This window comes from Scleropages formosus, chromosome 24, assembly GCF_900964775.1.
Source record: "Scleropages formosus chromosome 24, fSclFor1.1, whole genome shotgun sequence".
In the NCBI taxonomy this organism is placed as follows: Eukaryota; Metazoa; Chordata; class Actinopteri; order Osteoglossiformes; family Osteoglossidae; genus Scleropages; species Scleropages formosus.
In genome coordinates this window covers 246,637-273,458 of record NC_041829.1, presented here as the reverse complement: position 1 = coordinate 273,458, position 26,822 = coordinate 246,637, and the positions used below count along the sequence as shown (strand labels likewise).

Genomic DNA, 26,822 nt, shown 5'->3' with positions numbered 1-26,822 from the left:
GATTCAGAGAGGAATGGAAAGCGTGCTGTGACCAGCGGAGTCGATTCGACGCCCGATAGTCTGGTCAGTCAAGTGATCAAGTGATCAATGCATCAGAATTTTACAGAACAAATCAATCATTTTTGCTACTGTGTGTAAAGACAATAACATTTAGTCTACAACAGCAGGGAGAAAAATGTTCTATGATGCTGACAATCTCAACCAATGACAACAGTCAATTACGGTCTATTTAATGTTATAACCGAAACAGCAGCTTTAATCCTATTTATTAACGGTTTATCTGATTAGTTTCTCCAAAATTACTTACATCCATCACCAATCATCGTTTCTCTAAAAAGCATGAATAGAAGCACATGTTTCACATGCACCTTGAGTCTGTGCTCTGTCCTGCTCCCTGAAAGAACCTGGAGTGTCATAATGATTCACATTATTGTTCTAATAGTTACGTGGGCTCAAAGGACTCAGGTTGAAATCCTACCCCCTGCTGTAGTACCATTGATCAAGGTACTTGCCCTAAACTGCTCCAGTAAAAGACACCCTGCTGTATAAATGGGTAAATAAATGTATACTTTCATCCCCTCGGAGATCCTACAACCCCCAGAGCCCATCGGAATTGCCATCCCGCCAGGATGGCAACGCAGGAGGGAGAGGAAACAGAAGCGGGGACATGAAGTCCGGCCACATGCTCAGCTACAGGCTAACCCGTACACTTACCAGCACTTTCAGGCCTGTTCCTCACCACCCCCAGGTCTATTACCAACAAGATGGATGAGATGATAAGCGGATTGGAAGAGGGTCTCCGGGAAGAGCAGAGGAGGAGGACTGTGAACAACAGTAGGTGCAGCAGGCTATACTATACATTCTCCCACAAGCCGAGGCTACAGTATGCCAGCATTAGAAAAGCTACATGAAAGGACTTGAAAGTTTTAATGTAATTCTTATCTTTATTTACTTATTTAAGTGTTATTTTTTTATGCTGCTGTTGTTCTGAGGGCTGCCAAACAAAATTTTGTTGTATTGCATACAATGACAATAAAGTATCTCATCATCTCAACAGTGAGGGACTTGACATGGGAAAGGTCTGAGAAGTAGAGTTTCACCAGGATTTGTTCTAGTCTCCTTCTGAGAGTTGTGAATCCTGCTGCTTCTGGGGAAGGTGTAACTAAAGGGTGATGAGGACAAGAGGCCTGGTGCTTTGAATGCAGTCATACTTCCCACTGCACCATCATTCCAACCTACCTGCATTAAGTTCATGTTATTAATTGCATTTATGGCCTTTCTGATTCATTTCTACATGGTAATTATTCTTTGTCTTGGATGCATTTTAATCCAGTAAACTGATCCCTGTTTCATGTCAAATAGATGAGGAAGAGGCTCTAATGGAGGACTTGCATAACTCTGCAAACAAGGGATGTAATCTCACACACACGCACACACACACACCATCCGAACCACTTGTCCCATATGAAGTCACAGGGAACCAGAGCCTAACCTAGCAACACAGGGCATAAGGCCAGAGGGGAAGGAGACACATCCAGGACAGGACGCCAGTCCACCACAAGGCACCCCAAAGCGGGACTCAAACCCCAGACCCACCGGAGAGCAGGATGCAGTCCAACCCATTGCACCACCGCACCTCCTGGGATGTAATCTTTACCTTAAATCTATTCTATTCCTGTTACACTTTACTTTTTTATGCAGTGTCTTTATTTACCATATTTAGGAATTCAGTTCAGCCCTGCTTCCAGACAGAGCAGAAACTTGGAATTGGTGGGGACAGTTTTAGTCAGATTGTGAAAGATTGTACATGGGTGGGGGGGGTGCAATACCCACCTCCAGCCCCCTCTAGTCCTGGCCATGATCAAATCCCAGGGAACAAGCATACGGATACGAGTTGTGTTGTGTGAGTAAAACCACTCCTCCTGGTGATGTGTACCCCCCCAACCCCCGTTGCTGGGATTTGCTCCATCTCTGATTTTAATTTATTATATAGAACTTTACTGAGCTTCCATCTGTGCACTGATGTCCCTCAGAGGTTAACAAAGAAATGATGCATCTGGTATCATAGCGGTTATCGACAGGGCATAGGTTCGAATCCCTCTTCCAGTTGTACTAGCCTTGAGAAAGGTACTTACCCTAACCTACAGGAATAGTACTGCAGTACCCAGCTGCATAGACGGGTAAATAATGGTACTGTACGTCGCTTTGGAGAAAAGAGGGCGGATAGAGGTAAACATTAAAAAGGTACCTGTAAGAGCAGCCCCGTCTCACATAGAGCGAAAAAATCGGCGTTATTTCTGTGATCTAGATGCCCGACCATAATTTTACGGACATGATCATGATTAAATAAGTGTTAATCTCTCCGCGAAACATAATGATCTCCCCATAGATTTTAAGGAATACGGGGACTGCTGCTATTTCGTCACTGGTATCGGGAAGCTTAACTCGTACTTTGGAGTCTGAACGTTTTTCTCAATCATTTACCTCATTAAAATAAACGAACAGTTTTCCCGAATTACCGTCGCGTCCACGAAGCGACACACCCACGCGTGCGGAATTTCAGGCTGGTCTCATAAAGCGGTTGTGCTGCACATGTACTGTAGAGGGCGCTGTGGCGCAACACACATACAGTATTTGGCAATGGAAAGGTAAGAAGAGCCTTAGCGTTCAGATAATAAGTCTGATTTCTAGTCTGTTTTCTTCACATAACTGGGTCGTGTAACTGAATCTATAAGTGCATATATAATTATTATATGACCAGAAATTTGACGTTGCCGGAGTTTAATACGTGAACACGGAATGACTGTAATGTCTGCGCAGGCGCCGCAGAGTGTAAGCTGGCGCTCGTTCTGGGTTGCCAGATATTGCGTTCTCCCATTTATTGCAATGCGCTTATATGGAAAATACATGCACTGAAACTGGTATCGTATTTGCATGATAATTTCAGGAATTGGAGAAGACTAGAGAATGACTAAATTTTAACCAATTAATTTTGAGGCAGTATAATTGCATTATATACATTCCCTTTTTTAGCTTTATATTTTCTGTCATAGAATTCGTGAGTGTGTGACTTTTAACTGCAGTACAGTAATGTGTCACGATTTTTAATTTTTTTTGCATTGTGTGACGTTCTCATATGACCCCGCCTCCCGGTGACGTCGCTCTCATTAAATCTCCGACACAGCCTGGAAACCCTTCCTCCCACAGCCCAACAGTGGGGATCAGGTGTGACGCCTGGGCTTGATGCTTTAATCTGGTGTTCACGTTTACCCTGCTGTCTGTCCACGGCCGCGAGGAACCCACCAGGATCTCCGTTCGTACGGAGACCCACGGCCACAGGTACGGGGTCGGGTCCGGGTCTGAACGTCGCAGGAGCAGGTGGGCTGGAACAATGGACATCGATACAAGATTGTAACCGGTTGGATTGAGAGTACGTGCGACGCAGAGGCTAGCCTAGTCCGACTCGTGGTGGATCTCTGCATGATGGATGAAGGCTCGAACTGATAAATGACGCCGCAGTAGTTCTGTGTGATGCTCAGTCTAGCACGGTCAGCTGGTGGTGTAATCATTGCTGTATGTTTCTCCACAGGCATAATTAACTAGCAAATACTAGGCATAATGACGGGTGTGTGTTCATTACAGTACTCCCTGGTCCACCAGCCTGAGCCTGGGGTGTTGCATGCTCTCCATGTGACATTGAGGGATTTTGCAGGTGTACAGCTTAGGAGGACTACGCTGCTGAGGTGGGAAGGGAGGCCACCGTGTCACGTGTGTGTCGAGATCATGGGTGGCGGTCGTTCGGACCCTCGGACCGCTTGGTTCGCATGCCTGGGCGATTGTTGTAGTTCCTCGGTAACAATGAGTTGAGGGCGACTGTGGCTCCCTGTCTATTCATTGACAGACGCTGGAGAAATGTGAAAGCCAGGCTGATTAGGCAGGTACAGTGACGTTTTTACTGTATTTTGTTTCCCTGATGCTGATTTTCCATACACACGTCTTTTGCTACTGTTCTTCGTGCCCTTACTGGTATCCAGTATGGCGTCTGTCTAGGTATGGGTATATTTTGTCAGTTTGTTACATGGTAGACTTAGAATGTGTGAATAAAGGATGGAAAAATATAGAAAAATGATATGCGATATACTATCTTCTCATCTGTGTCTTGTCACTGCCATTCTGTCTGTGCTGTGGAAGTTTCTGTCACCAAGACAAATTCCTTGTATGTGTGAACACACTTGGCAATAAAGCTCGTTCCGATTCTGATCGTGTACGTTTCTATGCATAAAAAAACATTAACACTTCCGGACACACTAAAAACATCTAATATAACAATGGAGGAGGAGGAGGAGGAGGAGTAGTAGTAGTAGTAATAAAATGTGGTGATGATAATGTAACTACAGTCTTGATAATAGAGAGAGACAAAGAGATACTAAATGTAGTGTTATGATGAACAGAGGACACAGAGGAGGCTGGACCCAAGTGCAAGATTGTTTATTCAGAATCAAAGGACTAGACATGTTCTTGTGGTTGGGGACAGGCGAATGGTCAGTCGATTGATCGGTGAACTGATGAGGGACAGAACTTGGAAGAGCAAAGGTTTGAGAACGCAGATGGGGGTTGTCTGGAGTGAGATTCTGCAACTGAGAAGAAGTGAGAGAGAAAGAGTGTGTGTGCGTGCGCAAAACATTAAAGAAACTTTAATGTTCGTGTTTCCATTGTTTGGTGGTGTTTCACCTTTCGCGTTATTATTTCCACTTTAGTTTCAATCGAGATCATGTCCCTTTTCTTTGATGCATCGCTTGCATCACATTTACATTTTAGTGCCATGTGGTTATAGGAGGGCAAAAACAAAAATTAAAACCAAATACAGTAACACATGAGACACTTAACAGCAAAAGAAGGAAGTCTTTGTCCTACCTCGGCTCGTGGGCGAGTGTGTGAGTCCGACAAACCGCTGTAAGAGGCGCAATGTTTTGATGCGCTTCGCAAAGTAGCACCCATTTGTTATTTCAAACCATGTATGTAACTCAAATTTTGAATATAATAGACTTAATTATGATGATTTTATTCGATTGTTACTTAAGGGTAACAAAAATTAACTTCTGGTCAGTAAGGGGGTGGTCCGTAACTACAGGTTGTACGCAAGTCAGACTTTTGTAACTCGGGGACTGCCTGTATTTCATAATAAACGCACCAGAAACAAACCAGCTTGTGGATTGCTCCACACCTTTCATGGTCTGCAGGACATTTTGAAGGTGTTCTGTAAATGCGGTTGATTGTCCTGCTCAGCAGCAGTATGGCGGACACTGTAGACCTTATGGGCTGTACAAATGATGGATGCCCGTGAAACGTGTGTGTGCTGAGGTTTGTTGTTGGTTGTGAACAGTACATGCCATCAAGAAATCAAAGTCATTATGATTCCATTCCCACCCCCTTGTTTCTTTTGTGACTGTGGATTATAGGACAGCTGTTTGAGGGAGGCCTAGTGCATCCCTAAAGCCAGAGGACAAGGATGTGGGTATGATCACATGGTCCCCTTTCAGAATCTCGCCACTAAATGATGCTTTGCTGGTACTATTAATGACCATGGGGATTTGGACCCACGTTCCAGAAACGAAGCCACTGCTGATAGCCAGTTGAAGAACACTAAAACGAGGACCTTGTTAGTGAAGTGCAGGTGACACAGTGAGACCATTTCTGCTGTGTATTGGGTTCCTTGCTTGAGTATCAAGTGTCTCTGACCATGTAGTGCAGCTGGTTTAATATACTGTAACTGTGTCTGCCTGGCCTCTCTTTCGGTGGGGGGGCAGCTCTTTGGAGTGTCAGCTAATGAGATTAATTCTCATTGTTTCATTTCCTGGTTATTTTCCTCTGTGTAGCATAATCATATTATGTTTTTACTTCTCTTGTCCGGATGAAGTTCTTTGAGAGCATATGATATGCTTGGTGGAAATCCAGCAATGCTTGAATAATTGAAGGTCAACCAATACTGCCTTTGGAGTCAGTGATTAACAAGGGGTCTTCAGCTTTCATATATTCCTAAATGAAATGTGGGCTACGCATTCTTGAATGTCTAGCTCACTTTTTTTTTTTTTTTTTTTCTCAGGATCTGGCTCTCTTCACAGATTTGATTTGAGCGTAGGAGGCATTTCTGTGCAGTGCTTTTTGTTTTCTCTTGTCTTGGATCTGTATGTTTCCAGGCATCCATAGTGGCGGAGGTTCACCCAACAAGTGAGCAGTTGGCTTTAGTTCTCCCTCGTCTGCTTTGAGAAAATAAGCCCCTGCTTTGTGCCATAATAGCCATTAAATGACTCCACAGCTGCTTAGCAGGCAGCTCTATTGTGCTAAAGATGGGACCACTGTGTTTGCAGGCCGGATCATCATAATGTGGCTTTGTAACATCATGCTACTGGGATTTTTTTTTCCTCGTCCAGGGTAATGGGAGCGGCCCCTGTGTCGATGCGGCAAGTGGTGTGTGTGCGTGTGTGCGCGTGTGTGTGTGCGTGCTGGAGGGGGACGGGAGCTGCTGCTGTTGGTAGTGGTGGTGGGTGCACGCAGCTGCTCAGGCATGATTTATTATTGATGTGATCTTGTGTAGAGGGACTCTGTGTGTTTGTCTCATTATTAAATCACCTGAGGGCACTGGCAATAACCTGGAGCACAGCTTGTGAAGGAGAGGTGTGAGCTTTTAAGTGCCAGCATTTCCATGAGAGTCCTGCATCTTGAGCATTTTCTGGCTTAGCATACTTGGAGGAAGTAGCCCTGGGGTTTTTATTGTCTAAATGTAAGAAATGGAAAATGAAATAAAAGGTTGGAGATGGAGCCCTAGTGTGCCCAGACACTTTTGCATTGCTACACTTTTTACATTTTTACACTTTTACAATTTTACATTACACCAGCGTCAAAAATTTAAATGGTCTTCTATATAGCAGCTTTATTGGGTTTTTGCAGTGTCCACGAGGAGGCTTGAAGTGCAACACAGTCCAGGTTTCACATCATTGTCACACTACCCTGAATACAGTATGGTATTGTTACCTCTCGAGTTGTTAGCAAATTTTTTTTAATGAAAATTATACTCACATTATCTAGGCAAAATCCCAGAAAATGTAAAATGCAGGAAAGCAATCAGTAAAAACCCTCTGACTGCACTACTACTACTGCTTGTTCTCCATTTCATGGCATTTGATACATACATACATACATACATACATACTTTGAGATGAGATTAAAGCAGTGTCCCTTCCCCTCGCCCATGCAGTATGTACTGTATTACAGAATGAAACATTTGAAATGGTGCCATGTGCACTTTTGAAGTGAGGTGTTCAACTTCGCTGAAATTTATATTGAAATAAAAGTTGGATTACAGGCAATCGCGTCAGTGAATAATAAATTTCACTGGAGTCCTTCTCCGTTTTCAGTCGCCCATGTGGATTTTTGTGTCTGTGCCACTTGACTGCCAATCATAAGATGTATGAGTGATAGTCATCTGTAGGACTTGATTGGGTTTGTGGAGCTTTTTGTTTAAATAACCTTCAACTAAGATAGCGTTGCCATACTGTCTTTTGTAAGAACTGGATGGTGTTTAGTAGATGTAGTGTTTTCCCTATCTCCACAGTCACAGTTTTTTTTTTTTCTCCTTCCTATTGCCATCTATGTTGATCCTGAAGGAAATTGCACAAAAAACTGTAAAAGACGTGTAATGTCATATTCAGCTCTGTAGTCTCACATAAGCTTGGGACAGACCATATGTTCGGTGGTAGCCGGAGCTGGGCTATATGATCAGAACATGAAAAGCCTTTATGGGATTTGTTGCACCATAGAGATTCCTCTGAGGAACAGTCTCTGGAGGCCCTAGTCAGTTTATTCTTTGAAAAAGTGGAAATCGGACACGTCTTGAAGGTTGGTAATCATCTTAAAAGACTGTCTTTAAGGAGAAACGCATAACTAGACTTAAAAATGGTTTATCATTCACTCGTGTGGTTTAGTTTTTCTTTGATCATGGAACAATGGCATAGTTGCTCATGTTAAATTTCCATGGAGGAGATGTCTCCAAGAACACAACTAGACGAGAATGCAGATTCGTTGGTGTTGACCGCCTGGATACAGGAGGTATCCCAGTTGGCTCCGGGAGGAACGGCCGAGATGTGTAACCTTTAACACCTCTCTTCCATAACAAGCAGGATGAGAAAAGGAGTCGTTTGCAGCACAGTCAGCTTGACAGCAAGTTGTGGAGGAAGCAGTGTGGAAATAGAGGGTTGGCCCAAGAGCTTCTAATGGGTGCCTCTGATTGTTTTATTGTGGGCACTGACACGTTTGGATTTGAGTTCAACACAAAAAAGGCTGCATCCAGACTCTGTGTGTGTTCCTTTCGATTGAGGTCTCTCTTTAGGTGGATTTACAGGTTTTATAATGATAAGAAAACAAAGGGAACATGGAAAGACACAGCTTGGATGGAGGTGGTGTATCCTGGTGTTGCTGAAGCTGCCGGTGCAGTGCATAAGCTGGTGTCCACTGCCTTTCCAGGCTGAACTGCGACTCCATCCCTTGTACTGCTCACTAGCCAGGCCAAGCTGCAGAGTAGGTGTGTTCTTGTGCGCTCTTGTGAATAACTGCAAGGAGGAAGGGGGTAATGGGGAACAAAAGATAAATGATGGTATGCTCAAAATACAGCAGGTACCCCAATCCCATGTTTCATGTCCCTCCCCAGGTGGCTGAGAGAGGCAGTGTGCTTAATGCAACACAGGTGTTCCTGTGGCAGTTTCCCTGTCGAGCATTTTCGCAGAGGCCTCTTTTATGGCTTTGAACAAAACAGTTGTGGAACACACTGGTGCAGCTGGAAAAAGCTTCAATTTGAAGAGTGCAAGAGGAGGATTGGCAAGGCAGTCCCTTCTGATGTCCATGCAGGGAACACTACTGGTAACTCAGTGTGTATATTGATTCATGCCATGGTAATATACACGCAACGAGATGCTGGGAAGCATGGTGGTGCAGTGGGTAACGTCAGTGCCTCACAGTGCTTAGACTGTGCAGTTGGACACTGGTTTGATGCCCACACAGACTGTGGAGTTTGCATATTCTGGTGACCCTGAATTGCCTGTAGTGTGTGTGAGTGTGTTCCACTGCAAGTGGATGACTGTAGAGAGTTTACTGTCGTGTTTGTAACACTGTAAGTCACCTTGGGCGAAGGTGTCAGCTAAGTACTGGTTAATTATCATTATGCTTTGGAGAAAAACTCCTGACAAAGTAATACATGTAAATGTATGAAGCGACTCGTACCCTGACGGATCTGAAGTTTTGCCATTTGGAGTAAATTTGAGTACAGCATTGTTGGGACAAACCTCTGATTTTGGCTCAGGAGAACAGCTTATCTCATGACAAAGCATGTTCTCCAACTCTGTGTTCCAAGTGCCTCAAGTTTGCCCACCTTTAGTTCCGCAAGAGACAAGAAGGAAACAACAGTACATCAATGCTTCACGTGTCCACTGGTTCAAAAGAATATACATTTATGAAAATTTGTATGTTTCATGTTATCTGGCTAGGGGGGCTGTGGTGGCGCAGCGGGTTTGGCCTGTGCCTGCTCTTTGGTGGGTCTGGGGTTTGAGTCCTGCTTGGGGTGCCTTGCGACGGACTGGCATCCCACCCTGGGTGTGTCCCCTCCTCCTCCAGCCTTGCGCTCTGTGTTGCTGGGTTAGGCTCTGCATTGCTGCGACCCTACTTGGGACAAGCGGTTTCACACTGTGTGTGTGTGTGTGTGTGTGTGTGTGTGTGTGTGTGTGTGTGTGTGTTTGGCTAGCAAAACCTCTGGTTTAACTCATGGGACTCAAGACATTTTCTGAATGTGCTGCATGAGGTGGGGGTCCTAGTCTTTGTAGGGAGGTGAACAGAAGGATAATCCAGCCTTTGCAATCAATAATAATAAGGACTTTTAGAGTATCTAGTGTTTGCATCTCTGGGACAATCAGCCTTTTCTTCCAAGCATATCCACATGTGGAACTTGGGTTGCTGGACTCTGTGGATCAAGTAATTTCTCAGTTTATCATAATGACAACAAAGAGCAAATTAGAAGTTAATTTGTAAAGTGCATATTGGATGTTCTGATCCAAATGTCAGAGTACACACACTTTCAGAACTGCTTGTCCCAGATGGGGTCGCGGGGAACCGGAGCCTACCCGGCAGCACAGGGCGTAAGGCCAGAGGGGGAGGGGACACACCCAGGATGGGACGCCAGTCTGCCGCAAGGCACCCCAAGTGGGACTCGAACCCCAGACCCACCCGAGAGCAGGACCCAGTCCAACCCACTGCGCCACCGTGCCCCCCCCAAATGTCAGAGTATCTTTTAATAAAAATAATTTATATAAATATAAAAACAATTGTGTTAAATGCAACATAATAGCTGATGGGTTAAAATTATGTCACATGAAATTGTAACACCTACATTAGTGATATAATGAGCAAAAGTACGTTTTTCGTTTCCTTTTTTTGAAATGAATTATACAGTGGTCATTATTTCAACAAAATAATAATTGTTGTTACACCACTACAGTGGACTAGCATCCCATCCAGGGTAAACCTAAATTATCCTTGCACCATGTACTTCCAGCATAGGCTTCAGATTGCCTTGGCCCTCACTTGGAAAAACATTTAGGGACTATGTGAGACAGTTATTACATCATGGATTTATGTAATATTTTTAGCCTTTAAATAATTTAGACTTGTCCAGTCCAAATGGTCTTTAGTACTAAAGACTGGGGTGGAGAACCATAGGTACAGTATATACAATTCCTGGATATTTGAAATTGGATTTAATATCCCAAAAATTAATATTTTAACAGGTACATGTCAAATTCTGAAAAGTTAGATATATTGATATTGGCTGACTTTCATATATAGTAGATGGAAGAAATTTTTCACTGTCCACTGGATTTATGACTTTAGCCGCCTGTTTTTTCCCACTGACTACTTTTTTATAGTTAAAATGCAATTTTTTGCCATTGTACTGCATAAAATACTCTTTGTGGAAGTAAGATAACCATGTAAAGAGCAAAAATAATGTACTGAATAATGAGGCATTATTTGGAAAAAGAACATATATTTTCATGAACTGTTGTAGTGCTTTATTATGAACGGTGTTATGTGAGCACTGAGTCTACGTGATATATTGCTTTGGCGTGGGCAAAGACAAAGGGCACAGTTGTGATTCTCTCTTTCCTGCAGGTTGTTAAAACTGAGTAGACTGGCTTTCATTCTGGGACTAATGGCTAGTTTGCCCTGATTTAACCTTTATAACTTTTATTTTTTTATTTTTTTTTTTTAAAAAATTGTGACTGTGATGGGGTTTTTTTTTTTTTTTTTTTTTTTTTTTTTTTTCCCGGCTGGGGGCTGGGTTCAATTAGTCTTCGGAACTCTGACTTTAATATATCTATCAGATACTGTCATAGTTCCAACCATAAACAATGCCGATCTGCAATCCAGCGGCATTATTCCCATGACCCGCCAGGCAGCGTGCATTAGACTATTTTCCCTTCATAGGTATTTGACAGTGTGAGTTTCTTTCTTGTTGGCATTGTTATAATTTACATTTACATTAATTCATTGATGCAGTTGCTGATGTAATGAACTCACTGTATTTATTTCTCTGAGATGTATGCCGCTTTGGAGTAAAGTGTGTGCTAAATGAATAAATGTATGTCTTTATTGAACTGATGCTTTTCTCCAAAGCTTCTTACAATGTTAAGCTACTTTCAATTATTTACCCATTTGTATAGTTGGATAATTTTATTGGAGCAATTTAGGGTAAGTACCTTCTACAAGGGTACTTCAGCAGTAAGTGAGATTTGAACTGGTAACCTTTGGAATCAAAGGCAGAAGCTTTAACCACTTCCCTATCAGCTTAACCCTTGAAATAATACTGTAAAACAATAAAACCCTCAGAGTAACAGTCAGTGTAAATTAGTGTAACATAGATGGCAATTTAAAACAATGGCTGAAAGCATAAGAAATTATTTTTTTGCAGGCTTTACAGAACCAGTTATTGCCTCTGTTTCCTATTAATGATACCATATGGTGCAAATGTATTTCATACATTGTATTGTTAAGAAATGAATACAGAAAAATGAAAAAGCATAGAAAACATAAGTAGAAATGCAACGCCTTCATGATTCCTGGGACAGTTTGTCCAAGAATGAAATACTGTCACAAGGTGTTTTTCCTGCCGTGAACATAAAACAGGTCCGATGTGAATATGTAGGGCAAAAACAAGGCACATTTTGTAGAACTAAAGGAAAGGCAGCACAGGAGCGTATTCACGTATGTACATATTTGTGCCACACTTCTGTAGGGTTTGGGGGTCACGGTGTCACAGCGAGTAAAGTTGCTGCCTAACAGCTCCTTAGCTGCTTAATGACCTTGGGGTTGTCAAACCACTTCAGTTACTGCCTAGAAAACAACGTATTTCCTTTGAGTCATTGAATCCCACTCATTCTTCATCCAGAAGAACTCTTGAGATGCTGAGGAGCTTGAGTCATGGGCACCAGGCTGAGATGCAAGGTTTCACAGGGCTGCGTGAGGCCTCGGCATGTCAGACATCACCAATGCCAACGGCCTCTTAGCTGCCAGGATACCTTTGGCAAGCAGGCACAGATCTGCCTGCACTTATGAAAGGGATAAAGGGTCTCTTTGACCATGTGCTGAGGTAGGTGATATGGTGTTACTCTGGACATCAAGACAAGCTCCCCGGGGATCTGAGCGTTTGGCTTCAGTGTGAGCAGGACTGTTTTAAGAGTCATTAGTTGATAATGGGAATGGTAATGGGGAGGGCAGGCCCGGTGAAAGGACAGAGCTCTTTACCTTTTCACCTACAGTATATTGGTATCGAAGTGGGCAGGGATGGATAGCAGAGTTCCATTATCTTTCTTTGAAACAGAAAGAAAACTAGTTTAAAATATATTGCATTTTGATGTGGTTCTTCTGTGGCATGTATATGTGCAAATTTCCATCCCTGGTTCAACAAACTCAGTCTGAGCTCTTCATGTTAGCTTCATATCAAATTCATCTGGGTAACATGTAGCATATTTATCCTAGTGCATCCTTTACAGTATGCTGTCACGTTTACTGCTGTGTTTTCAAGAATATCTAGTGGACTGAGGGGGATCTGTTGATATAATTTCCTGTCTTTCCATTTTACTGGCTTGCTTGTTCAGAAAACTTTTCTGTGTGTCTACCCCAAGTCATGGCATCTGCTGTGAAGCCTTTGAAGGAAGCCAATCAGTATTCCCAGCTCCTCTCCTTACTTGCTCCGCCTCTCTGACTGAGCCTTCCGTTTGACCTTGATGGGTGGCTGCGGGGGAGCCAAAATCTGTCTTTTCCGCAGCAGCTCTGTGTGTGTCCATTCCCCTTCGCTGCACTGCGGTTGGCCCGGTGTGTTGGGCAGCTAGCTAGTGCCTTGAGCACAAGTCACCTGGTCCTTTCCTTCTTATTAATGTCCAGGTGTATGAAACAGCAGAAGTAGTCTATAGTTCCTGTCATAATAGCGCTGTTGCGAATGTGGAAGGCGACCTGATGCAAGTGCAGTGGAGCATGTGCCATGCCAAATGGGATGCACGAGCCCATCTGTGACATGTAGCAGAGTTGCACCAAATGCTGTGTGTGTCCACTCCCTCCACTGTAAATATCCCTTCCCTGAGCTTTAGTGTTATTCTATAACAAAAAGTGAGCACATGGTCTGGAATTCAGCTGTAGAGCAGTCTCCGGGGGTTTATTTGCACTGTTCCTGTGTGTCTTATCTCTTGCTGCTTGTGACTGAAGGGCATATCAGTGTTGACACAGAGCATTATTGTTGCACACCATGACTTTGTCAAGCTTGAATATGTACAGTTTACCCCCAGGAACCTTGACAACACACGGGAAGAACATAAGATTATTCATCTGGTGGTTGGCTGTAGTTGGCAGCAAAGTCATAATTCCAACCCCGGGGGAGTAAATGATTGGTGATGTACACTGGCAGTCTGGCAGAGCAGCACTTTCCCCATTAATCAGAGACCTTGTCACATGAAGAGGAGCTTTAAAGTGGTGTTTCTGTGCTAACTTGATGTTCATCAAGTCTGAACATCTTGACAGGAAACGGCAACTCCTTTTTCCTGTGCGACGTGAACAAGGTGCCATGCTGTTGTCGCCATGCTTAAGCCCTCCTTCACTGGCACGGGCTGTGCCAACCACGGACACACCAATTTGAATCTGTGGGTATTTACTCCTTAAATATGCACGGCCTAACCTTTGGAATGCACCAGCGGGTGCGCCGTGTAACCTGCCAAGTGTGGACAGGGGCGTGTCTCCGGTCCTGGAGAGGGGTGTGTCTTTCTTTGTGCTTAGCAGTCGTCTGTAACTGTATACTATGACCCTGTGACATGAGGTCTTTTACCATGAATGGTCTAAGTTCTTTAGTTGCTTTCCACTGACACGTGGTAGAAGTGTGTTGGCGTTTCTAAGTCCGCAGCTTGACACCCTGGAGATACTCGTTCTTTACAGCTGCCCATTACAACCTGTTTTCCATTTAGGTTTCCAGTGTCTTTTTCACATCTTTTATGCTCTGGCTATACAGCTCTGCTGTGAAGCAGCTTTCTGCAAAACTTCATGTCAGGCTTCTTTATTTGTATGGATGATGGAACTTGATAGCAAAGAAGACAAGAGTGTGTATTGCTCTCTTTTGTATTGTCTGAGGAGCTCCAGCAGTATTCCTTTTTCTTTCTCAGTTCTCAATGGTCATTGTGCCTTTTCCTAAACTCACTATGTTTTGTTTCTCAGAAGAGACTGAGACCACTCCAGCGATCTGCTGAACGAAGGAGCACCCCACCACACCCCCCCCCCCCCCGCCAAGAATCTAACCCTCTACTGAAGCAGGGCACAAGTTCTCAGTTGACTTTGCGGTTGAAAAAATTGCTCAGACATATTGATTGTAATGGTAAGTTGGCCACGGCAGATGAAACCCAATTTTATGCAGAAAACCCACTTCATAGGAAAGTTATTACAGTTTCAATAGAATTACACATTCGGACCAGCCGGCTTATGCAACTATTAAACAAGATAACATTATTAGGTTATGAGACTTTAAATGTTGGTATTAATTTCCCTATGTCTATCAGTTATGTTCTCTCATCTGGGCAGGGTAAAAATGTTTTGCTGACATTTACCTCAGTGCTGGCTTTTGGCATTTGACCTTTCAACCTTACTTTTCTAGGTCTCCAGCTCATTTGCATATAAAACATAATTAATCAATTTTTTTAAATGCAAATGATTTTATTCAAGGTGACAGACCTTTCACAGTCTCATGTTTGACATATCACGTGTACATTTCACACATCACACCTGGGTATTTGGCTGGAGCAAATCATATGTAGCATATTTCTCCCGGGATACAACAGGAGTGGTATTCCTCGGGCTAAAACCGACAACGTTCAGGGTACGAGACCATTTTCTCCACCGATACTGTGCATAAAACTCCTTGGTGCTAAAATAAAAGGGCAATGTAAAGCCTAAGGAGATCAATGTCATTTTCTGTTGGCTTGCCCCACCATCACCCTGCCTTGCAGAAACGTGTATGATGACCCCAGGGCTATGGCCAGTGAACCTCTCGAAGGCTTCCATGAAGTGAACCTAGCTTCACCCACCACTCCTGATGTGCAAGGCTTCACAGAGCCCCGCACACCCAAGCACAGCTCCCTGCCCAGCACGCTCTACCGCGCTCCCTCTGTCAATTCCAGCCCTTGCCCACCGAATGCCCTTCGAGCCGAACAGTTGCCCACCCAGCCTGTCTACTCTGCCCCCAGACTCCTGGCCACTGAAGAGGCCCATAATGGCAGGTGGGTGCCCTGGAAAATGGAGAGACGAATACTTTTGAGGTGAACTGGATGTGTTGAATTACATGTGGAGTCTGTTTACTGTGCATTTTTTACTGGAGTCCAAACATTGTTGGAAAAGAACTGACATTGACTGGGCAACTGCACAGAAGCCTTTTGTTTAAAGTCAGATATAAATGATCTGCTGATTACATCTTCATTGCTTAGCAGTGTAGAATCAGTCATCTTGTATTATGCATCCATTGTGCGTTTGCGTGCTTTTCAGTGTCCCAGGATCGGACATCCAGCCTACTGCCTCTGGCCCCGCCTCTTCGGCCAGCTTTGCCCGAGTGGAGGTGGAGTCTGCTGAGGGTGGGGTCCTGAACAGTGAGGAGGGGGAGGAGCTTCTGGGCCTGAACTCTGACAGCTTGTCCCACCTAAGGAGCCCCTCAGTGATGGAAGTAAGAGAAAAAGGGTATGAGAGGTTGAAGGAGGAGCTTGCCAAAGCGCAAAGGGTAAGAGGCCCAGTACTGCAGCACATGCCTGTCCACACCGTTTTACATGTTCTTGTAGCAGGTGAAACCTCATTTTCCCCTTTTTTGATTTTGCTTTATACCCTGTTTTTAATTTAAAAAGAAAAAAACCAAACATTATTGATCACCTGTGAAAAGTGTTAATGGTACTGAGAGATGTTTACATGCTTTCACACTGAACTACAGCTTTTTTTTTTTTTTTTTTTTTTTTTTTTTCCTCCTTTCCTTCGCCCCCCCCCCCCTCAACAACTCAGCAAAGAAGAATGAGAATTACCCTCCCCAGCTTGCAGTCACCACTGAACCAAATCCAGAATGTTTACTTTCACTCGTGGATCAGTTAGATTCAGGGAACCTGAAGTGTTGTCTTTTCTGTTACACCTCTGCGCTCACTTTTGTTTTTACTGGGGTGTTTTCTTACTGAATATCTTGACACACTTCAAATTCTATACAGGAAAATAATACCCTGCAGGTGTCTTTGACAGCCGATGGAGATCCCCCCAGATTAGTTTCTTTCTCATGAATGCTGTAATTGTCTGGACTCTGTATGCTAACAGTGGGGCTGTTCACATACACACACTGCCTTGATTATAAACCCCAATTCGCAGAAGTGTGTGACCAGAAATGCTCCAGCTGTCCTCATACACCGCCTGATCAAAAAGCTGAGCAGTGTCCCAGGAGGATGGGAGATGGACATGCTGCTGAGGTCGGCACTGCTCGCTGTTATCTTCAGACGCAGTGAGAACTGCCTCTTAAGGCTCTGATGGTGAAATTCTCTTGGAAGATGAAGTCATGTGATTTGTCCTGCTCCTGACTGACAATTAGGTGGAGTATTTCATTGCGAAATTTGGCACTGCACTCTTTGTCACACTTTTGTGTGGATTTAAAGCAAATGGAGGGGGAGGGGGTGGAGCGAGTCAGGAAAAGGACCATACGATCCTTTGGGACCCTGATTGAGTGATGTGCCTGTTGGCCTGGCCTGGCCAAGACCTGTCTGTGAGTGATGTGAAAAAGTAAAAGTGGATGCCTTTGGAGCTTTGTAACCCTTGCAATTTGTGTTCTCAGGCTAGTTTTGTCCTTTTTAAACAAATCTCCTTGCAGTGGTTAATATTAGTGCTACTATGTCGCACATCAGTTTCTGACTGGCCAGTATACTGTGTGTGTTTTCCCAGATCGCTTTACAAGTCACGCGTCGGAGCGCCCACAGACTCAACCCCCAAGTGTGTGTGACACCATGTGTGAACGCCTAAATGACTATATCTGACAATGGCTCTGATGACCGTGACCACCCTACCCTCCCCAGCTCACATGTCTGTTGTTGACAGTTGGCAGTATATGAGCTGGCAGAGTCAGCTCTTTCGTTTTGAGTTGAGCATTCCCCCCCCCCCCCTTTGTGACCTCTTGTTTTTTGGCTGTGGTGTCCTGTTTTATCCACTATCATATTCCCTAAAGAGAACAACAATGTAGAGGCGTTCCCCACTGTCCACCCTCCCTCCCGGTATTTGCCCTTTCACTGTAACGCCACTTGGAAATGAATACTGTACCCTTCTTCGCTGTCCGCTCCGATCCCTCCTGCTATCACGCCTTTTTATCAGTGTAATAATTGGCTTCAAAGAACGCGTTTCCTTATATTTTGATATCCAACTTATATCCACCGAAAGTGACAGAAAATTGATGCTAAGCACATTGTAGGGGCAGTGCCTGGAGCGGTAGCTCTCCCATGATGCAGCACTAGCACTGTGGCTGTACAGTAAGTAGCTGTTGGACAACCACAGAGGGGTATTATGGGGGATTAATGACTCTGTGTTGTTCGAAACCTTTTGACATTTTGGCCAGGCGTGTGTGCGCTTCATCATCCGTGTTCCCATACTTGTGAGTCCTGAGCCATCTTCCTGTATCGCTCTGCGTGGATTGTTCCAAAATTTCTGGGCAACTTAAATATTCTATAGCGTACTCTCTCACACACAAACTGAAACTGTTAGTCCTGCCTGGGGTTGCAGCGAACCGGAGCCTAACCGGGCAACACAGGGCACAAGGCTGGAGGCGACACACCCAGGACAAGACGCCAGTCCATCACAAGGCACCCCAAGCTGGACTTGAACCCCAGAGAGTAGGACCCAGCCAAACCTGCTGTGCCACCGCACCCACTCTATAGTGTACTGCTGTACTTTATTATTTCAACTTATTGTTTGCTGAAGTGTTTTTTTTTTTTTTTTTTTTATTTATTTTTTTTTTTATTTTATTGTTTTTAAAAAGAGCTGGGGTTTTTGGGATGGGCTGAGGACTATACCTTTCTCCATACGGAATAATGGTAAATAGGCTCCTGCTCTCCACCTTCTCCTTATCCATCCCGTTTTCAACGGCGGATTAAGGGCAGATAGTGGGGTACGCCTCTACTCTGCACATGTTCAGCTATTTTGGGTCGGTTAAACTTCACATCTGGAGCTGGAGGTTAAATTAATGGGAGCATTGCAAAATAATTTTGCAGCGCCTGTACCGCTGTTATCCTGCCAGCACAGATCAGTGCCCAGAGTACGACTTACATCATGGTAGAACACTTGGAGTTCTGAGAGGTCTAGTAGTATGGCAAAGCTTATTAATTCTACTGAGGGTGTGGACTTGGAGATGGTTTAACTTGAGCTGAAACACAAAATTATTACAATAGCCATATCTATAGTGTCCTTCAATCAAACATTGTGTAATAATGTTTGTTGTAGGACGTGGGTTCGGTCCCCACTCAGTCTGTGTGGAGTTTGCATGTTCTCCCTGTGTCTGCTTGGGTTTCCTCCGGGTGCTCCAGTTTCCTCCCACAGTCCAAAGACATGCTTTTCAGGTTCTCCCATAGTGTGTGAGTGACAGAGAGAGTGTGTTCCACTGATGTATGGAGGAGTGACCCATTGTAAGTAGTGTATCTAGCAGCGTAAGTCACCTTGGTGAATAAGATGTGTGGGCTGATAACACTACATAGAGTTCATTGTAAGTTGCTTTGGAGAAAAGCATCTGCTAAATAAATAAATGTAAATATAATAATGCATGCAAGGTGCTGTTTCGGAGCTGACCCATAGTGACGACTCGCGTGGCTTCTAAGGCAAGTCAAGGGAGGAACAGAGGTGGATTACCAGGTCCTTCCTCCGCATGGTGGGGGAGGCAAACACAGGGGGAAAGATAGCGCCGCTGCACACCCCAAGCACTACTCAAATCCCAGACTCACCACACAGCAAGGCACCAGTGAAACCTGCTCTGCCACCTTGCCCCCAAATGTAATAATAACAGCAATAATAAAATCCTGATTATTATTTTTATATAGATTATAAAAATTATATAGATTTATATGGGACAAGCGGTTCAGAAAGTGTATGTGTGTGTGTGTGTGTGTGTGTGTGTGTGTGTGTGTGTGTGTGTGTGTGTGTGTGTGTGTACACACTTCTGAGTGAGAGGGGGAGGTTGTTCCACCACAATGAAGCCAGAACCGAGAACCTTCGTGCTTTACCTTTTGTGCGCGGGACCACCAAGTGGGCAGATGGGGAAGAGCGTAGCAGTCTGGTTGGGGTGTATCGAATGATCAGGTCTTGTAGATATCTGGGAGCAGTTGTACTGGTGCTTTTGTAGGCCATAACCAGGGTCTTAAACTTGATCCGGGTGGCTATAGGAAGCCAGTGCAAAGAGACGAGTAGAGGAAATACATGGGAACGCTTCGGCAAGTCAAACACAACTCAGGTAGCAGTGTTCTATATCAGCTGTAGAGGTTTGATGGCAGTAACGGGAAGGCTGGACAGGAGAGAGTTGCAGTATCCAGATGGAATGTCACCATGACCTGGACAAGTAGTTGTGCAATGTCTATTGTTGGATAGAGATGGATCCTGCAGATGTTTTGCAGGATGTCTTTGCAGGTTTCGGGTTGTGGCTTCAATTTGCTGAGAGAAAGATACACTTGAGTCAATCATCATTCCCAGACTCTTAGCTGAGGAGACAGGCAAAATGAGTGAGTTGTCCAGGTTGATCGAGAGATCATGGCAGGAAGGACAGGCCAGCTGGCAGGTGTAGGATCTCTGTTTTGGAGAGGTTGAGTTGGAGGTGGTGATCAGACATCTGTGCAGAGATGTTCAACAGGCAGGTACTAATGCGCGCGGAATTGTCTGATCTCCCAGGTAGAGAGGAGAGGGTGAGCTGGGTATCATTAGCATAGCAGTGATAGTTGAATCCATGAGAGGCGATGACAGGGCTGGGGGAGGAGGTGTAGATTGAGAAGACCAGAGGACCTAGGAGTGAACCCTCCGGGACACCAGTTGAGAGAGGCAGAGAAGAATGGAAGCCCCGCCTTAGTGCCGTTCCTTTGATCCCAAGCTGACTAAGAGAGCAGAGTTGAATCTGGTGATGGACAGTGTCGAATGCTGCAGACAGATCGAGGAGGATGAGGACCAAGGAGAGGGAGGCGACTCTAGCCGACTGGAGAGCATCAGACACTGCCAGAAGCGCTGTCTCCATGGAGTGATCAACTTTAAATCCAGACTGATATCTATATAGGAGATGACTCCGGGTGAGGAATTCAGATGGTTGATCACAGGCTGCTCGTTCTAGAGTTTTAGAGAGGAAGAAGAGGAGGGAGACTGGTCTGTAGTTTTGGGCTGAGTTGGGATCCAGGGAGGGTTTATTTACCAGAGGTAAATTTGTTACATAGAAAGGTGATTTACTACTTCTCTGTATTTCCTCATGAAACAATGTTGAAAGAGTTTGTATTAAGGTTAGGGGGATGAAAGCATTGCCATGTTTGTATAAAAAAGAGCCTTTCCTTAGTAGAGACTCTACTTCACAGGACTCTATCGGTTGCCATGGAGCCATTTCAGGCATGCTTCTCCGACTGACAGTTTTAATAATCCATTCCCTGCTCTATTCTTACCACCTCTTGTATACACCTGGGCACATCTTGGCAGCTGAACAGTTTGTGTTCAACTTCAAGACTGATCTCTGTGTCCTTCACTGGTCCTTCATCTTGCTGTCATCCAGGGACTGTCAGTTGCCTCCTGTAGACATTGGGTGGTTGGAATACTTTAAAATCCTGAACTCTCTGCCCTCTAAGGTCAGTGTGAGTCAGTTCACGGAGATCTTGCCACCTACGGAATGCATCGTTGTTGGTTTCCCTGTGCAACATAAAGCTGGAGACTTATGTTTAGACCTACAGTGTACCTCATGATTTTTGCATGCCACTACATAACCACATATTTGTGTGTGTGCTCGCGCCATTCGCTTTTCCAGACTCCTTGCCTCATCTTTCAGACCGGAAAACATTATTTTTCTTTTTGCTTGCATCCATCTAAATTTCTTGGTTGTATTCTTTCATTGTAAGTGGATTGCAGTAACTGGTAACTAGTGCAGGTTTTTACCATAACTGCTCCTCTATGTACGGTCGTCTTTAAGTGGAGTTGTTTTGTTTTGTTTTGTTTTGTTTTGTTTTGTTTTGTTTTGTTTTAAAACCCTGGGTCTGATCTTCCTGGATCAAGCAGCTCATCGTCAATCCTTTTTGACGCCAGCTTCTGTGGCCATGTGAGCCAAGAGCCTTTGCTACAGCTGATGCCATTGTTCTGTCCAGCTTCTTAACCCAAAGGTATTTTGGAGCATTACCTCAGCAACATGCATAGATCTGTTGCCATGGCGATGACCCTGGACAAACAAAGGCACTTGGAGAAGGATCAAGTAAGGTGTGTGTTGGCTCTTAAGCTGCGTGAGTAGAGGAGCGCTGGTCAGACAGGCATTTTGAACTGGGTCAAGCTCTTCAGGTCGGGCCAAAGGAAAAGAGACCAGCATGCTTTGCTGTACAAGTGTGCCACTCAGCACGCTATCATACTAAGGTCCTTGTCTGTTTTGTGGACAGTTTACGTAAAAACAGTGCCGTTACCTGTTACAGGTGCCTTTGAGCAAACAAATGTTTTATTTGTAGAATTAAAACCAGAGAATACATTCCATGGACTTTTCAAGAACCTCCTTGTTATTTTTGTAAGTGTTAAGAACAATTAAGCAACATAGGCGTGGTGGTGCCTCACAGTTCCTGGGTTATAGGTTTGAATCCATTGTAGTCTCTGTGGAGTTTGTTCTGCCTGTGTCTGTGCATTTCCTGCTGGTGCTCTGGTTTCCTCCCACTGTACAAATTGCTGTCTCTAAATTTCCTGTAGTGTGTGTGTGTGTGTGTGTGTGTGTGTGTGTGTGTGTGTGTGTGTGTGAGAGAAAGACTGTCCTGCAATGGACTGGTGTCCTTTCCAGGGTGTACCCTGCATCATACCCTGCGCTTTTTGGATAGGCTTTGGACCACTATGACCCTTGCGCTGGACAAGTTGATGATGGATTTATATTGGTTGGATTATTTTTTTAAATGTTTCTTGTTCGCCATTCACATTTATTTTGATTGAGAAAAGTATTTAGGAACATGTTATGTAGTTATTTCAGAAGGTTCTCAGGCTATGAAATTTAATAGATTTGAACATTGATTTTTCCCAGTTTTTTGGTGCTTTTGTGTTTTCTGACCCAGTAAAGTATGTCAGAAAAGAACTGATATTTGCTACAAAGCAAAGGAAAGTGCAAATGATCCAAGTGGACAAGATGAGGGACCTGAAAACCATCTGTGGTCAGCACAGTTGTTTGCCTTTTTGAACTGCTATCACGGGCAGGAGCAAAATTACCTGCCATTGTTTGCAAATAAGATTCTTCCTGTGGTTTAACACGGCTGAGGGAGGACAGCAAGTTCTCAACCCACACGTTTGTTCGTGTCATCAATACTGTGAAACTCGTTCAATTGGAATACTGTACTGATCAGGGGTGTGTAATTGAAAGTGCAGCTAGAAGAAACAGAAGAGCTGTCTGTGGCCCTGTGGTGACTGGGGTTCCCCTCCTCTCACAGCGAGGGTCACGGGTGGGGAAACGTTGTATGTGAGCCGCCTCCTTGAGCACAGCGTTGCCCATGGTAGTGATTCCAGGCCACAATTTAACCTCTTCTTGGCTGGGGACCCCTTTGAAAATCTCAAAGCTAAGAAGATCTACTAGTAGGGTGTCCATAAATAAATTCTTACAAAATATTGCACTCAATGTATTGCAATAAAAATGAATTAGTAGATACCTGAAAACGTAATTTTTCCCGAAGGAAATTGCACAGAGGTATAGCCGCATACGTACTACAAAGTAGGGACAGATATAGAAGAGTGTAAAAATAGGTGTATGAGTGGAAAGTAGTACAGAGCGCTTAGCAGTACTAGGCAGTAAGAGGCCAGGGCTGCCCAACTCCTTGTAGTAGCAGGAATGACCTCAGGTGGCTCTTTGGAACAGCACGGCTGAACCGCTCTGTTACTGAAGGTGCTCCTATCCAGGAGGGGCATTCAAGGGGTGACAGTTATTGTCCGTGATGGACATAGTCCATTTCCATTGTCCGTCTGTTCTGTAGGTAATAGCACAGTAGTGTTTTATATTAGTATTTCATTTAAACAGTGGTGTGTCTGTGTGTGTGGGGATTCACCCTATGTTGGACTGGCATTCCATCCAGGGTGCACCCTGCCTTGCCTTGTGGCCTGTGCCTCGGGGTTAGGCTTCAGACCACCACGAGTCAACCTTTACATATGTGTGTGTTTAAGAGTGAATGAGGAATGTTTTGAAAGCAAACCTGTGCTCCAGGGACCCCCTAAAGCACACTCATGGACCCCAGGTTGAAAGGACTTTTACAAGGGGAAAGCCAGGCACAAGCCTTTATCTGTGCTTCTCTGACACAGAAGGCCTGACAGATGGTTTCTGGTTGAGACAGTAAAATTACAGGAATTTCAGGTTTATTCAGCTTGTTGTCTATGTCAGTGTTATGTGTTGTCCTGTTGAGATGTTGTCTGTCCCCAGAGTAATTGTGTAATGTCCATTAGCAGTGACAGTTGGACACAAGTAGTCTCACAAGTCATTGCTTCTTTGTCTCATAACTTCTTCACACATACATTTATGTCCTAACACAATTCTATTTTTTTTTTACATTTCATCTGTTGCTTCTGATGGCCCTGGTGTTAGCAAACACCACGGAAGTCAACATACATTTTGCCATTCATGTTTGGGAGAGGAGGGTGGAGCTTAATGAGGGCGGAGCTAAACGATTGAAAGAACCCAGGGAAATTGAGGCGTTCTGTGTAGCTTTTGAGTTTCCTTTTTCATTATGGCCCAACAAATAAGGCACTTTTATTTTTTTGTTCATTTTATTTTATTTTGAAGGAACTTAAGTTAAAAGATGAAGAATGTGAAAGGCTATCTAAAGTAAGGGACCAACTTGGGCAAGAACTGGAAGAACTCACAGCTAGCCTGTTTGAGGTTTGTTTTGGATTCTTCATCAAACTGAGCCACAGAGTAACTTGTAACTGAGCACCTAGAGGCTGGACTCCCTAGAAATGCATAAAACTACTTGACTGACTTAGCACATCAGATCACATCACACAAAAAATAATCGTGCAATCATGGTGTACGTGAATATTTTTAAAAGAGCTTCACCATTAGTAGCAGAGTTTAAGGTTGCTGGTTCTAGTCCCAAGCAGGGACATGTATTGCAGCTTGAAGGATGGTACATGATCAAATAACTTAAGGATATACAGGTTGTCCCCAATTTACGATGGTTCGATTTATGATTTTTTTCGACTTTACAATAGTGAGCTGGCGATAGACATTCAGTGGAAACAGTATGTCACGCCCACACCCTTGTGCCAATCGACTGCACCTGCCCTGAATTAGAGCAGCAGGGTATAGAGCAGGGGTCGGCAACCCGCGGCTCTTTCATCCCTCTGCCGTGGCTCCCCGTGGCTTTGAAAAAATAATGTGAATAAATGGCTATTTTATTTGAATTATTTAGTTAGTTTTATCAATGTAATAGTTATTATTTTGGAGATTAAGGTGATCTTGTAGCATTAAAATACACACACACACACACACACACACACACACACATTTTCAGAACCGCTCGTCCCATACGGGGTCACGGGGGAACCGGAGCCTACCCGGCAACACAGGGCGGAAGGCCAGAGGGGGAGGGGACACACCCAGGACGGGACGCCAGTCCGTCGCAAGGCACCCCAAGCGGGACTCGAACCCAGACTCACTGGAGAGTAGGACTGTGGTCCAACCCACTGCGCCACCGCGCCCCCTCAGAATAAAATAAAACGTTGTAATATTTTGTCGATTAAAATTTGCGTCCCAGCTCTGTATAGGTTGATACCATTGTATGCGTCACCTGTCGCCGCCCGGCAAGTGACATGTCTTAAACTTTTGACCCCCGGTAAGCTAACCATGGATAAATTTAAAAAAAAAAAAAAAAAAAATTCCTGATGAAAATAGAACATTTAATGGTTCATTCCTGGAAAGCAAAGGGCTCACCTTTCCGGAGCTGAAACAGCCGGATTGGCTGGAAAAGCTGCACTTCATGGTGGATATGACAGTGCATCTTAACATGCTGAACAAAAGTCTTCAGGGGAAAGGAGGCACAGCCCTGCAGATGCTGGAGGAGGTTTTGGCGTTTGAGTGCAAGATGACAGTGTTTGCTAGAGATGTACAGAGAGGTACCGCTGTCTCATTTCCCCTCTTTGTGTGCTTCTTTGAACTCCTCTCAATCAGATCAATTACGAGCATTTACAGCGTGCAATCATTGCAATGAAAACTGCGTTTGGGGAAAGATTCTGTGAGTTCAGAGGGGGACAAAAACACTTTGTCCTTCCCTGTCACTCCCCTAAACATCGATGTATCTCTGTTGAATATGACTGCATTTACAACTGTGAGTCAATCCGATCTTGAGATCGAACTGGCCGATATAGCTGATAAAGATTTATGGGTGTCTAAGTTTAGAAGCTTGACAGCTGATCTTGAACATGTTGCTTGTCAGAAGGCCATTCTTGCTCAGAACCACAAATGGCGTGAAATTGAAAACCTCCCCAAACCGGACAAACTTGTGTTTGAAACATGGAATTCAATTCCCGACACTTATATGAACATGAAAAAATATGCATTCGGAGTCCTGTCGATCTTTGGATCCACATACCTATGCGAGCAGGTTTTCTCCAGCATGAACTACATAAAAAGCAAACATCACTCGCGCCTCATGGATGACAGCTTGCAATCCTGCTTGAAGATCAAAGTGACATTTTACAGCCCTGATATTAATCAGCTGTTCAGTGAGGATCAGGAGCAGAAGTCACATTAACCAAGTGAACAAAATCATTTAATGAGTTATTATTTTGCAAATATATATTATTATATTGGACCCCGAACTGATGTAGTTATGTTTTATATTCAGGTTGGCGGTTGACTGCTCTAGCTACTGAGGAAATCAACCGATGACGGCAACCTTTAGAATGAACTGGCATTTTTTTGTTTGCTCTTTTGATTTCTTTTTAAAAAAAAATCCACAAATAAGGGATAAATAAGCTTATATGTGCCAGTGTCAGTTGGGGTTTTTTTTTTTTTTTTTTTA

The 26,822-nt window shown here is 44.1% G+C and overlaps 1 protein-coding gene across 7 annotated transcripts in view; it reads left to right on the top strand.

The window, feature by feature from the left end:
- Positions 1–2,611: 2,611 nt before the first annotated feature.
- LOC108936587 (RAB3A interacting protein (rabin3)) overlaps positions 2,612–26,822 on the top strand; it is a 45,903-nt gene continuing 21,692 nt past the window's right edge. For 4 of the 7 annotated variants that reach the window (XM_018756060.2, XM_018756058.2, XM_018756057.2 and 1 more), the window contains exons 1-6: positions 2,612–2,648; positions 3,185–3,339; positions 14,797–14,953; positions 15,582–15,851; positions 16,114–16,342; positions 24,584–24,679. In XM_018756060.2, the coding sequence (XP_018611576.1) occupies positions 15,607–15,851; positions 16,114–16,342; positions 24,584–24,679 (570 nt within the window). In that variant the 5' untranslated portion in view covers positions 2,612–2,648; positions 3,185–3,339; positions 14,797–14,953; positions 15,582–15,606. Of the gene's footprint in view, positions 2,649–3,184; positions 3,340–3,381; positions 3,431–14,796; positions 14,954–15,581; positions 15,852–16,113; positions 16,343–24,583; positions 24,680–26,822 lie in introns of those variants that run through there. The other 3 variants (XM_018756059.2, XM_018756056.2, XM_018756061.1) reach the window with 3 other exon arrangements.